Raw genomic sequence first — 13451 nt, forward strand, 5'->3', positions numbered from 1 at the left:
ATACCTATAGTACCTGAATGTAATTCGCTTCAATGTACACTTTGAAGTGCCAAAAAGAAGAATATAAAAAAATCTAAATAAAATATTGGCAATTATGGATTTATTGAATAGATTGACTGGAATGGTAGAATGATTTATTTGCATTGGTTTGATAGTATATTAAAATGTTAAGTGTTGTCTTTGCACTAGTAAAGAAGATCATTTTATCCTGCTGGAACTCAGATGAGCTGCCGGCATTCTGCTCATGGAAAGTAGAGCTGCAGAATTTTATGATGATAGAAACACTTAAAACAAAGAGATCTCCAAGGATACAAATCCTTATTGATGCAACGGGGATATTTTCAACTTTAGGAACGTATGAAAACATTGCTGTAAACTTGAATCCTAATATCATATTGAATGACTGTCTTATTGCATGTGTATGGTATACCTGGTGTAATTGGGAGTGGTATGTTATATATGTTTGGTGTCTCTTGGGTTGGACAAAACAAAACAAACAGAAAAGAAGTTTTGAGTTACCATGACTTTAATGTAGTATTGATCATGTTTCATTTATTATATAGCATTTGTTATGTTGGATAAAACTAATGTTCACTCACAATAATACCACCCTATAGCCCAATATTTTAATGAAAAAAATATGTATATATATTCTTTTTAAAATATTATTTAAAACCACATTTTTTCATATTTTTCAAAAGTATTTAAGACATGGCAGTAACATCTTCTCATTTCTTTATTTGCCAGAGCCGCCAAATCAAACATTGTGTTGACTCCTGAGGAAGCAAAATCTTCAAAACGTGGCTATGTCAGGTCTTTTACCTGGCGTAGGCTTATTTAGTTAAGTACTTTTCAAAAATGTGAAAAATGTGGTTTTAAATAATATTTCAAAAAATATATAAAAACTTTTCTTATTAAATTATTGGACTGCTGGGTGGTTGTGGAGGCATTGAAGATTAAAAGTTGGCACCCTAACCCAGATGGGTTTAGAGGTAGCCTTAAATGAAATTTCCACCTCCCACCATTATAAATTTTTACTTCAGCCAGTCTTATTAGGTCTTTTTTTTTTATTTTAGCAACTATTTGTTGAAGTGATTAATTGGATTTGCATATTGAATGTATCACTTTCTTGTAGAGAATTAGTTTGTGGTCACTCACAATAATAAGCATAATTAAAAAAAAAAAAAGAACAGAAAACTGGAGAAGGTTTTCTCTATTCTGCCCAGTAAACTCGAGTCAGCTCAAGAAGCTTTCCTGCTCCATTGGAATGCAGATCGCATGTACGCTTTTCCATGATTTCCACTGATAGCCAGAACAGTACAAAAAGTACTAAAGATACAAGTTCTTCCTGTCCTCATAGCTCCAGAGTGACACAGGCAAATTTGGTTTTCATATCTCGTACAGCTTTCCAACAGTCCTCTGATTAATTTATGAAGAAATCCAGGTTCACTAACTCAAGAAGAAGTAAGTCTATTCCAGCCAAACCTCTCATCCCTCATACATGCAGTGTTGAATACTTAGGTAATCACAGATCTCTCTTTACCCAGAGAGACTGAAGACATGATAGGGTCTGTGAGGAAGTCCTCAACTGGAAGAGCCTATAGCATCATCTGGGGCACTATGTTTAGTTCTGGAGTCCATATCTCAAAAAGGATAGAGACAGGAATGAGCTGGTCCAGAGAAGGGCAACCAGAATGGTGTGGGATCTGTATCAGAAGAGTTATGAGGAGAGGGTGAAGAATCTAAACATGTATACCCTGGAAAAGATAAAGTGCAGGGGAGATATGATACAGACTTTCAGATACCTAAAAGGTTTCAGTGATGCACAAATTTTGAATCTTTTCAGTTGGAAAGGAAACTGTAGAACTAGGGGTCATGAAATGAAACTCCTGGGGGGACAACTCAGAACCGACATCAGGAAATATTTCATTACAGAGAAGGTAGTGGATGCCTGGAATGTGTTATAATTAGTGAGGTTTGGGTGGACCCTTGGACACTGTGGCAGCTGACCACTCCCGTGGGGGGAAGTCCCGTGAGGGGCCACAGGTCAGGCTCAGCTTAGGACACACAAACACAGAGATTGATCTTTTATTAGACAATGTGATGAAGCCACCAGAGGTGGCAGTAGTGAGCAGCAGAAGTAGCCTGGCTGGGCTAGTATCCCTCAGGCGCTGGAACAGCGACTCCTCCGGTAGCAGTGCTGTAGTGAGAATAATGAGTACAGTGGAATATGCACAAAGCCCCAGTATGGAGAACCCCAGGATAGGGAGAGCAGGCCCTCAAGGAGCGAGTACCTGATCCCTGAGAGCTGAGAGGCTTGAAGGTGATGTACTCACAGCAGTTCCACGTAGGAGATGGCACTAGGGCTGGAACGGAGGCAGGCCCTCGAGGAGTGAGTACCTGGTTCCAGGGAACAGCTCTGAGGTGAAGAAAGTAGTACTCACTGGTGTTGAAGATAGCGAATCCCTCTAGGCAGAAGAGAAGGTAGGAGCAGGCAGCGAGTCAGGGAACATGGGCCCTCGAGAAGCAAGTACCAGTTTCCTGATAGCGATCTGAAAAGCAAGTGAGGCCCCCGAGGAGCGGGTACCCTGTTAGCGATAAGAGTCCAATGGAAGATTGGAGAGGCAGAGTAGCTGGGTACGAAGAGCGAATACCATCCGTAAGATTCCCCCTTGCCTAACTCAAAGGCTAGCAAACATCGTAGGCTTTAAATATTTGGGCAGCGTGACGTCATCACAGGGGGATGCCTCTGAGGTTCGCGCCAAGTAGGAAATAAGAGTGAGGGCTGCGTGGTGCACGCGCTCTAAGGTACCAGCGGAGCATGGCAGGAGGCAGTGCCCAAGCCGGTCCGGGGACTCCGGAGAGGATGGCAGGCAGATGCCGCGGCAGCCAGGCGACCATCCATAGCGAGAGGCAGTGCAAAGAAAGAAAGGAAGGCGGAGTGAAGCCGTCGGGAAGGGACGGTTGCAACAGAATGCCCTTCCAGAAGAGGTGGTGAGGACAAAACCAGTAAACAAATTCAAAAGGGCATGGGATAAACACTGCAGATCCCTAAAGACTAGAGAAAAGGGTGCCATGGGGGTAATCTGCATGGAACTGCAGTTACTACCCTTAACAGAAGGCAGGGGATTACTACCCTTAACCAGTTAGCTTTGTTGCTTTTGAAGCAACTGCAACATTGCTCTCTGCTTCGATGGTGGGGGCAAAAAGGGAAATTAAATTCGGTCGACAGCCAATGCTAGGCACCAACTTTTGCGGTCCAAGGGTACTGATATGCAGACATTAGGGAAAAAGCACAGGACTGCTTCTATGACCAAGTCCAAAAGCAAAACACTGAATTATTATGAAGGCTGTTCACCTCGTAAAAACATTGCTAGCAATAATTTTGTTATAGGTTTGATAGTTGGTTGAGTTTTATTGTTAATATTGCTACCCATAAGATAAGGCTTAGGGTAACCTGTACAGAGTTGCAGTTAGGGGTAATTTGCATGAAGCAGCATTTACTACCCTTGGAGGTAACCTGAACGAAGCAGCAGTTATACCCTTAACAGAAACATGGGGATAATTTGCAAAGAGCAGTATTTACTACCTTGAAAAACTTTCTGGGCTGATGGACCATTTGGTCTTTTTCTGCCATTATTACTATGTTAAGAGGAAAAGATTTTCCTTGCAGTGTCATCATAATGCCTTGAACCTAATCTCATGTGAACCCAAACACATATTAACCTACTTGCTCTTTCTTTCTGATTCAGACCTGGCCACATCTTCAGTAATCTGCTTTGAAGTGCCAAAAAGCAGATTATAAATAAAATAAATAAGATAGTATTCTGCCCCTTAAGTTGTTTCAGTAGTGTGAGAGACAACAGCTTTGGGTTGTCATCAGCCACTGGTGAAGCTATTTTCCAATTGGTTAAGTGACAATGGATTTTATGGGATGAAAGCACCTATTAAACCACACAGACTACAGGATTTCCAAGGACCATTTTCCAGTATTTAATTTCTAAATTACATAATAATAAGCGAACACACATGAATAATCCATCTTCAACATTAGAACAGTTGGGATGAACTGTGATAACAGTACAGTGCTGAACTGCACAATTTTACTGATTCTCACATGGTATGACAATGTCAATTCAAAATCACATCCTGTACAAAATGTATTTTCCAGATAATAGCTTTACACATGGATTTTACAACATTCGTCATTTAAATAATCTTTGTAGCTTAGAAATAACTTGTCTGTATGAGTGCAACTTCCTGTAATGGTTCATTCCTAGGTGAAGGATGTGCTGTGACTCCCTTATACTGGGATGTAGGAAGGTTCCCTTGCTGAATCTTTCTCAGAACCAGCTAGATTTATGTCTCATTCCCACCAGTGTAGCATCTAACTGGGAATACTGCACACATGGGCAAGATGGGAAAATCCTGCTGCTCTCCTTTTTTTTCTTTCTCCTGTTTGCTAGCCTCCCGATGACCCTTTCTTTTTGGCAATGGGATACATGTTTCTCCAAGAGCTCCAGATGTTTCATCATCTTGGATGTGATTACTAGCATCTGACAGAGAGCCGTGTCCAGGTCAGAGCTGGTGGTGGACAGAGAGCTTTGGGACATATATGCAGTGGAGGCTGGAGGCTGAAAAAGATAAAATAATAAAAGATCCATTATGGGGGTCATTTTGTAAAATTGTGCACAAGTTATCTGGCAAATATGCACATATGATTTTCAAAGCAGATTTATCTGTATAAGTCTGCTTTGAAAATTATCCCGTAATACCAAACAACTCTCATCAAATATTTTCCTGTATTTTTTTCTTTCCTTATATCCTTTAAACCCTTAAAAAATTCCCAGAAACTGGATAATCAATATTTTAATTCTTCATTGAAAACAAAAATCACTTTTCACCAAAAGTTTCTGTACATCAAAAATTTTTGTAAGAAGAAAGTGGTTGTTTAATAAATCTTTCAAGGAGCCATCCAGGTTGTCCTTGTTATTATTTTTAATCATGAACAAACCACCGTCCCCCTATATTTATTATTTACCACAAAAACTTTTTTTGTGAAATTATTTTTTTATATATATATATATAAAAATGTTTGTGAAAAGCAGATCCTTGTCCAACATATGAAAAACAGTTTGCCAACAGAATATACTTATGTTTTCATTGTCTTGAATAGACCAACAAAAAGTACTTAGCTTGATGTAGACGCTGAGACCTCAATCCGCAAATGCGTTTTTACCCAACGAGGCCAGGTTTCTAATAAATTCTTTATCAGGGGAAATCGCTTGCCCGCCACACATCTCAGCTCTCCAAAGTAATATCTCTATGATCACATACTCACATTTCAAAATTTCAAAGTACTCGCAGTGAGCTGCCTATGTCTTCTATGGAAAATGGTTTGCTATTTTGCATGGAAGAAATAGGCAGCGTGCTGTGAGTACTTTGAAATTTTGAAATGCGAGTATGTGATCATAGAGATATTACTTTGGAGAGCTAAGATGTGTGGCGGACAAGCAATTTCCCCTGATGAAGAATTTATTAGAAACCTGGCCTCGTTAGGTAAAAACGCATTTGCGGATTGAGGTCTCAGCATCTACATCAAGCTAAGTACTTTTTGTTGGTCTATTCAAGACAATGAAAACATAAGTATATTCTGTTGGCAAACTGTTTTTCATATGTTGGACAAGGATCTGCTTTTCACAAACATTTTTATATATATAAAAAAATAATTTCACAAAAAAAGTTTTTGTGATAAATAATAAATTAAATATACGGGGATGGTGGTTTGTTCATGATTAAAAATAATAACTAGGACAACCTGGATGGTTCCTTGAAAGATTTATGAAACAACCACTTTCTTCTTACAAAAATCTTTGGTGTACAGAAAGTTTTGGTGAAAAGTGATTTTTGTTTTCAATGAAGAATTAAAATATTGATTATCCAGTTTTTGGGAATTTTTTAAGGGTTCAAAGGATATAAGGAAAGAAACAAATACAGGAAAATATTTGATGAGGGTTGTTTGATATTACTTGGTTTAGTTACCCCCATCCGTGGATTTGAGGGATTGAGGGATTGAAAATTATCCCTGCAAAACTACTCGTACACAATTACATGTGCTATTTGCTGCATGCAGTTTCGCTGAGAGAATTTATGTGCCTACTTTTTAAAATCAAAAAGTATGCATTTAAGTTCCAACTTCTCCCAGACACCTCCCCTTGGAACATTGTCCCCTATGCACATATATTTGTTGCACAGTTGTCTGAAGGGTCATTTCTGTGAGTAAAACAGTACTTTACCCTCAGAAGTCCTTTTGAAAATTACCCCACTTATTGAGTGAAGCACAATAGAACTGACCTGCTTATAGAACCAACCCCACCTCCCCCCCAAATGAATTACAGCATTCATTAATATCTATGTTACAATAATTAGAGCAGTGAGAATTATGGATAAAATAAAATAATCTCTGTTAAAGAACATTCAAGTTTTATGCTTTATGATTAAAACAAACATAAAGAAAGTGAGCCATCATTTTCCTTTTCATCTTTGAGAAGATAGTGTTTGTGAAGGATTGACTGGACTGAGATCACAAACTCATTTCTTTGAGATTGGACAACTGGTTTCAATCACTACCAATCATTTTAACCAATAACCTAGTTTCCGTGAGGCCAATATTTAGCACTACATAGCTGAATAAATCGGGACTTATCCAGTTAAGTGGCAGCCACTGAATATCCGGCTATGTACATTGGCCACCACTTAGCCGGATAAGTATTTATATGGCTAAGTAGATAGCCAAATATCTTGTGGGTGCGCAATGGGTGGATTGAGGCGAGACAACTTATCCATTTTTTTAAACCAGATATGTGCCTGTATTCAGCCTTATCCAGTTAAGTTAACTGAATAAGTTAGACTTACTCAATAGCAGGTTTAAAGTTATCCGGATAAGGGGGTCACGTGATGTCTTGAGCGCATGAAGACGTGTTCTCCAGCTGCTACAGGGCCCCACTCCCCACATCCACCTTAATCATCCTTTCTGCTGCAACGCTTTTGCCTTTATTGAGCATTTCTTTGTTGCTCTCAATCTTTTTTTTACGGGGATTAAGGTTGAGTTTTTACCAGCTGCGGATGGCCTCCAAATCGATTTGCAAGGAGTGACCAAGTTAACTGGTGGCAAGATGGCGGATCCTGCCGGCAATCTCCCTTCGCCCAGTCTAAAAACCACTGAGTCAGGAGATTTAGGCACGGTGATATTATCGGCGATGGACGACAAGCTGGGTAAGCTTCACTCCCACTTGCCGATATTCAAGCCTTACTGCAGGACCATACCCGCCCCATAAGTGACGCCGAAACATGTATTAATGATGTGGAAGAGCGGGTGCGAAAGCTGAAACTGAGTTAGTCACGGTTAAAACCTTGTTGGGCAAAACTGATAATAAGCTTGAAGACCTCGAAAACTGCTCCCAGTGGAATAACTTGAGATTTATTGGTTTGCCGGAACGATACCAGATCGAGACTTATGGAGCATGCTGGAAACTTGGCTGCCGAGTTCCTTCAGCTTGGAGGGGGAAATTGGGACTCTACAGATAGAGCAGGCGCATCATTTGGGAGTTAAGACAACTGTGCAGAATAAAGCCCATCCCATAATAACAAGGATTTTGAACTTTCGCCACAAGGAACACCTCTTAGCTCATTATCAACAACATCATGTGTTGGAATATGAAAGCCATAAAATATTGCTCTTTGCTGATTACTCTGCAGCGGTGTCTGCTCACTACAAGACATCTGCAAATATTTGTTCTACCTTAGTACGCCATCATGTGCGATTCACTCTTCAGTTTCCCGCACGATTGAAGGTCACCTTTAATAATGTGATGCACATTTTTGAAACAGCTGCAGAGGCGGAAGCTTTTCTTCCGCCTCTGCAGCCGTTTGGGGGACGATTGATGTTGTCGATCGTCCCCCAAAATGTTTCAATCAGCCTCCCTGCAACGGAGGCTGATTGAAACATTTTGGGGGACGATTTATTTGACTTGGGGTTCAAAGGCTGAGCTACTGATTCCTTCTTTGGATTTTGCGGCCGCCTCTTTTTTTTTTTTTTAATTTTTTATTTCTCAAATTTTTCAAATATACAATCAAGAATAACGATTAGGATGTATAGCCATCAAAACATAACAACATATTAACCACATATATTTCTAAATGAAAAATTCATCACATAGGCCATATTATTTTAAGTCCTCAAAATGAGGGAACTTGGACAAGAAACATTTATAAAGGCATTACATTCACTAAACAATACAATTGAAATACACGATCTCACTAGGTTTGTCTATTTCTATCTCTTAGAGCCTCTCCTAGTTATTTACTGAGGAGTTGTAGCTCCTTGGTTCCTCTCTAATTGTTTCTCTGCAATAAACTTTATCAAATATGATGGCTAGAAAAAAAACAATATTTTGTGTTCTGGTATGTGATACAACATTTACAGGGAAATTTTGATTTATACAATGCTCCCATTTGTAATAGTTTAGGCCTTAAATTAAGAAATTCTTTCCTCCTTCTCTGCGTTTCTCTGGTTACATCTGGAAACATTCTGACATCCAACTGAAGAAATTTCTCTTTAATATTCCTAAAACATAATTTCTGAACCCACTCTTTATCTGAGTTTAATAAAAAGGAAATGATCATTGTAGCTGGTTGAGCTAATTCTATATTCGTGGATTCCAGAATTTCAGTAACATTTAATGGTGTTATAGATTGATATTCTTGTTACCTCTCAGATGTAATTCTTCAAGAAGGGACATAATAAATCTGAGTAAGAGGAGGAAATGCTTGCTGAGGAATTTTTAAAAATTCTAAGGCGAATTTGTTCCACATTTCTTTAGCCGATACGGCTGGCAATTTCGGAAAGTTTACCAGCTTAAATTTCTATTTCATAATTAATTTTCAATATTTTCCATTTTTCTAGAAAGATATTGATTTTCTTTTATTATTAATTCATTTTGAGTACTCAATCTTTTCAATTCAACATTATTTTCCTCAATTATCTGATCTCGCATTTTATCCTCCTCTGTTACCTTATTAACCTTAAATTCCAGTTTTTCAATATTATTAACTATAGGTTTTAATTGCAAAGTAACATTTTTATTCAGTACTCCTAAAGTCTCCCATATAACCTCTAAAGAGGAAACAGGAGGTCTCACAATTGGTATAATTCCAGATTCATCACTAACTGATCTAGGTTCCTGGGCTAACAGCAAACCCTCTATATCATTCCCCTGTGTGGAATTAACCATGCTGGTCTCTCCTGCAGATGGTGCCAGAATTGATCCCAAAACACTATCCTGTTCGCCACTTTTCTCAAGGGGCGACAGAGTATCCTGAACGGATTCCGGTCTCATCATTGCAGGGTTCTCAGGGGGGCTCTTTGATCCAGGGACAACAAGATTTCTAGGTCACGAAGAGGTGCCGTGCTTCCTGCATCCCTTCAAGTGACGTTTCACCCAGCTTTATGACTTCCCTTCTAGTGTGGGCATCCATTGGGCCCAACATCGGACTCGCCATTGTACTTTCGATTATTACCCTCTCTCTAGCCCTCCTTTTACGGGCTGAGTGGGGCATGCCTTTAAAAAGGAAATTCACAACAATGGAAAACAAAACGAAAATACTTAGCTGTGTGGATCGTGTTCTTCAAATTCCCTGAAGTGGAGACAGAGAAACTGAGAAGAGACTCTTAAAAGTGACAAAGCTGCAACAGTAAAACCAAAGCCGCGCACCCCTTTGGCAACTCGCCGGCGGCGGCTGCGCACCTCAGGGAGGCAGGTTTTAAGCCTCCTCCGACATCGCTGGTTAATGACATCCCTCAGAGGGTGTGTCCTCAGCTCACCACGTCGGCGTTTCTCTCTGGACTGCTTCCAAGACACCACTCTCTCGATGTTCAGTCTCTCTATTTCCCGGTCTCCTGGGGAAAGGATTAGGGAGGCAAGTTTTAAGCCTCCTCCGACGTCGCTGGTTAATGACGTCCCTCAGAGGGTGTGTCCTCGGCTCACCACGTCGGCGTTTCCGGGTTCCCTCCGGCCCCGACAGGCCTCCAGACTGCTTCCAAGACACCACTCTCTCGATGTTCAGTCTCTCTATTTCCCGGTCTTCTCTTGTGGCTGCCTCTTTTGTACTGTTATTGCAGTTCTAAAGCCTTATTGGGAGGTTTGCAGGCTTTGATTTTTCTCTCCCAAGCTTGTTATAAATTGTGGGGGGTGGGGCCCTGACACAGTTATTTACGGCATTCTTTTGCTCATTTATGAGCCAGTTGAAGTTTGAGGTTGTTACGGTGTTTTAGGGGTTACAATTGAGGTTGAAAGTGGGGTAGGAGGAGGGTTGGGGGATGGGGAGGGCATGGAGGAGGGGAGATGGAAGATTGTGACCCTGTGAGCAGAATTTTCATTTATATATTTCTCTTAGACAGTGGGAGTTCCTTTGGAAGTTTTAGTTGGGGCTTAGGCTGGGACGCTCTGGCTGACTGGGTATCATGGCAGCTATGGCGGGGTCTTTATATCACGTGGTACCAGGGTAATGGCTAATAGCTTCCGTTGTGTCACTTGAAATGTTGGGGGTATCGGATCCGTGGTTAAGAGATATAAAGTTTTACAAGCCCTACAGCACTGGAAAACACAAGTGGCTTTATTGCAGGAAACTCACTTAGATGCTAAGGAACACCAAAAGCTATGTAGACAGTAGGTAGAGAAAGTTTATGCTGCACAGTCTGGCATTCAAAAGGCTGGAGTAGCAATTCTGGTAGGTAAAGCACTCCCTTTTCAAGACACTAAGGCCTGGATTTATCAAAATGCGATAAGTATCGCATGCGATAGCAAAAGGGGCGTGGTCTATGCTAATAGGCAGTTTATCGCAATTTGCGCTAATTACCTATGCGAAGAGTTAATTTAGCAGAAATCGCGATAACGTTTTCAGACTTTGCGATAAGTGCCAGACCTGTTGTATTTCCTGCATACAACCACTGGGGGACCATGTTTAATGGAGAGAGAGAGAGAGAGACACTCTAGCCATAATGTCTCATGTTGAATGTCAAAGTGGCCCCTAACCCCCAACACTAATACCTACACCTCACCTCGAGTTACTAGGTGGGCCTCCCATAGAGATCTAAATACCTATCTAGGGAGAGGACATTATGGCTAGTCTCTCTCTTTCTCTCTCTCCTAAAACAGACTTTTCAGGAGACATCACAAAATGTGCTTACACCTTACTGCCCCGTAGCGCAAGCTATCACACAGCTTAACACTACTGAAAAAGGTGTAGTTAAGTCTGTGCAATAGCACTTTGCAGACTGGCAAGCCTACTCCCTAACTCCTCCTCTTTTTCGGATTTGCATCACACCATATGATATGGTGCTTTCGCATGTGTTAATGGGGCTTTTCGCATGCGATAAGTCCTTAACGCATGCGAAAGCGCCTTAGCGCATTTTGATAAATGACCCCCTGATGAGGTGGGAGGTATTTGATTGTGGAGGGGAAAGAATTTGGAAAACCTATAGTGTTATGTGCTGTATATGCCCCGAATATTTACGATTGGCACAATTATTCCTCCTTATAGTTCTTCTTCCTTGATATTGGGGGAGACCTAAATTGTATACTTGACCCCCGCTAGCCTATTGTAGAGGGCAAATACTTCCAATAAAACCCAGAGAGAGGACTGAGGGTCTACAATATGAATTAAAATATCGTCCACAAAAAATGCCAATTTAAATTGCTGGGAAGAATGCTTCCCAAAAGGCACACCCTTGATGAGGGCATTACCCCTCAAATGTTGGAATAGAGGCTCTAGGGATAAAATATATATTAGAGGAGAAAGCGGGCAGCCCTGCCCTACCTGGCGAGTTATACCCATTTACCCTCACATATACGAGAGGTTCATTATATAAAGGATGAAGTACTTGAACAAAATAACGCTCAATCCCAAAAGCACATAAGGTATGAAACATAAACCCCCAATCCAGGCGATCAAACACTTTTTCAGCTTCAAGGCTCAATAAAAGAGATGGCAATTGAAGCTACTGACATCACTCTAATGAAGCAAGGATTTTACGTATATTCCTAACAACATATCATCTGCAGAAAAAACCCACCTGCTTTTCCCCAATACGTAGGCAAAATCGTAGCCATAATTTTTGCCAACAACTTAACATCAAAATCAAGCAGGGAGGGGGGGCGCTGTTTGCGGCGCATGTGTGCGGACGTGTGAGAGCAGAGCTCCGTCCTCCCACCCACCAAAAGTCCCTCGAAACGGCTCACAAACAGCGCACAAACCGGCGAAATTTCCCCGAACAGTGAGTTCTCACGCGGCGCTACCCGGGGCCATGGCTACCAAAAGAAAGACAGCTGACTTGCGGCAGTTCTCATATGAGAAGTCGGCAGGAGAGACGGGACAAGATGGCGCCGCGACGGAGAGCGCTGAGGTGAGCGCTCAGGGAGGGCTGTTAGAGCAGCAAGCTGAGCAGACAGTGGCTCCCGGGGGACTCCCAGCCGGAGAGATTATTACTAGGTCTGAAATTAGAACCTGGTTTATGGAGTTAAGGGCTGACATGAAACAACACAGAGCAGATATTATGGCGTCAGTGGCAGACCTCAAGGAAGATCTAGCTTCACTCGGAAACAGGGTGGACGACGCTGAAAACAGGATAGATTGCCACGGGGAGTCCCTTAACTCTATCATTACTAGGCAAGCATCCCTGTCCACCAATTTCACGGATCTGCAAACCAAGGTAGAGGATCTGGAGAATCGGAGCAGGCGTAATAACCTGCGCATCAGGGGAGTGCCGGAGGTGCCTGAATATGCAGAGGCCGCAGAGATCGCATCTCAAATTTGTGCTCATATACTGCTACAAATTCCTGCGACAGAGTCAGTGAATGCAGTCCCCGTGACCAAAGAGGACATAAAATTTGAGAGAGCGCACCGGGCGTTGGGGCCTAGAACGGATCAGAGGCCCAGGGATATTGTATTGTGTTTCTCCAGTTTTCCTCTCAAAGAAAGGATCTATGCTGCCGCTCGCACTTTAAAGGATCTTAAATGGCATAATCATCAGTTAGCTGTCTACCAGGACCTCTCCCCTGTTACTCTGAAGAAGCGCTATGAGCTGCGAGAGGTTACTGCGCAATTGAGAGAGAGGAACATCAAGTACCGGTGGACCTACCCCTTTGGGCTTTCTTTTCAGGTCCAGGGGGTGGGATACAAAATCACATCGCTGGAGGACGCATCCGCAGTTTTTACTAAGGCCCAGATCCCGGTCTTATTTCAGAAACCCAAAGAGCAGCCAAGCCAACTCAAAATGGACAATGCTCCCAGATGGCAAAGGGCGGATAAAGGAGGAAAAAGGCTCAGACGCCATGCAGAAGCATGCGGCTCGGGGCTGCCGGACCATGGGTGACTTTACTTTCTGCGTTGAG

The 13451-nt window shown here is 41.7% G+C and overlaps 1 protein-coding gene across 5 annotated transcripts in view; it reads left to right on the plus strand.

Annotated features, from left to right (window-relative positions):
• ANKRD45 (ankyrin repeat domain 45) overlaps positions 1–13451 on the plus strand; it is a 124442-nt gene that overhangs the window by 33496 nt on the left and 77495 nt on the right. For 2 of the 5 annotated variants that reach the window (XM_029618967.1, XM_029618966.1), the window contains one exon: positions 190–1168. The exons of 2 other annotated variants lie outside the window; for them this stretch is intronic. In XM_029618967.1, coding sequence (XP_029474827.1) covers positions 190–524 — 335 coding nt within the window. In that variant the 3' untranslated portion in view covers positions 525–1168. Of the gene's footprint in view, positions 1–189; positions 1170–13451 lie in introns of those variants that run through there. One more of the 5 variants, XM_029618968.1, reaches the window with a different exon arrangement.

Source organism: Rhinatrema bivittatum, chromosome 10, assembly GCF_901001135.1.
Source record: "Rhinatrema bivittatum chromosome 10, aRhiBiv1.1, whole genome shotgun sequence".
NCBI lineage: Eukaryota > Metazoa > Chordata > Amphibia > Gymnophiona > Rhinatrematidae > Rhinatrema > Rhinatrema bivittatum.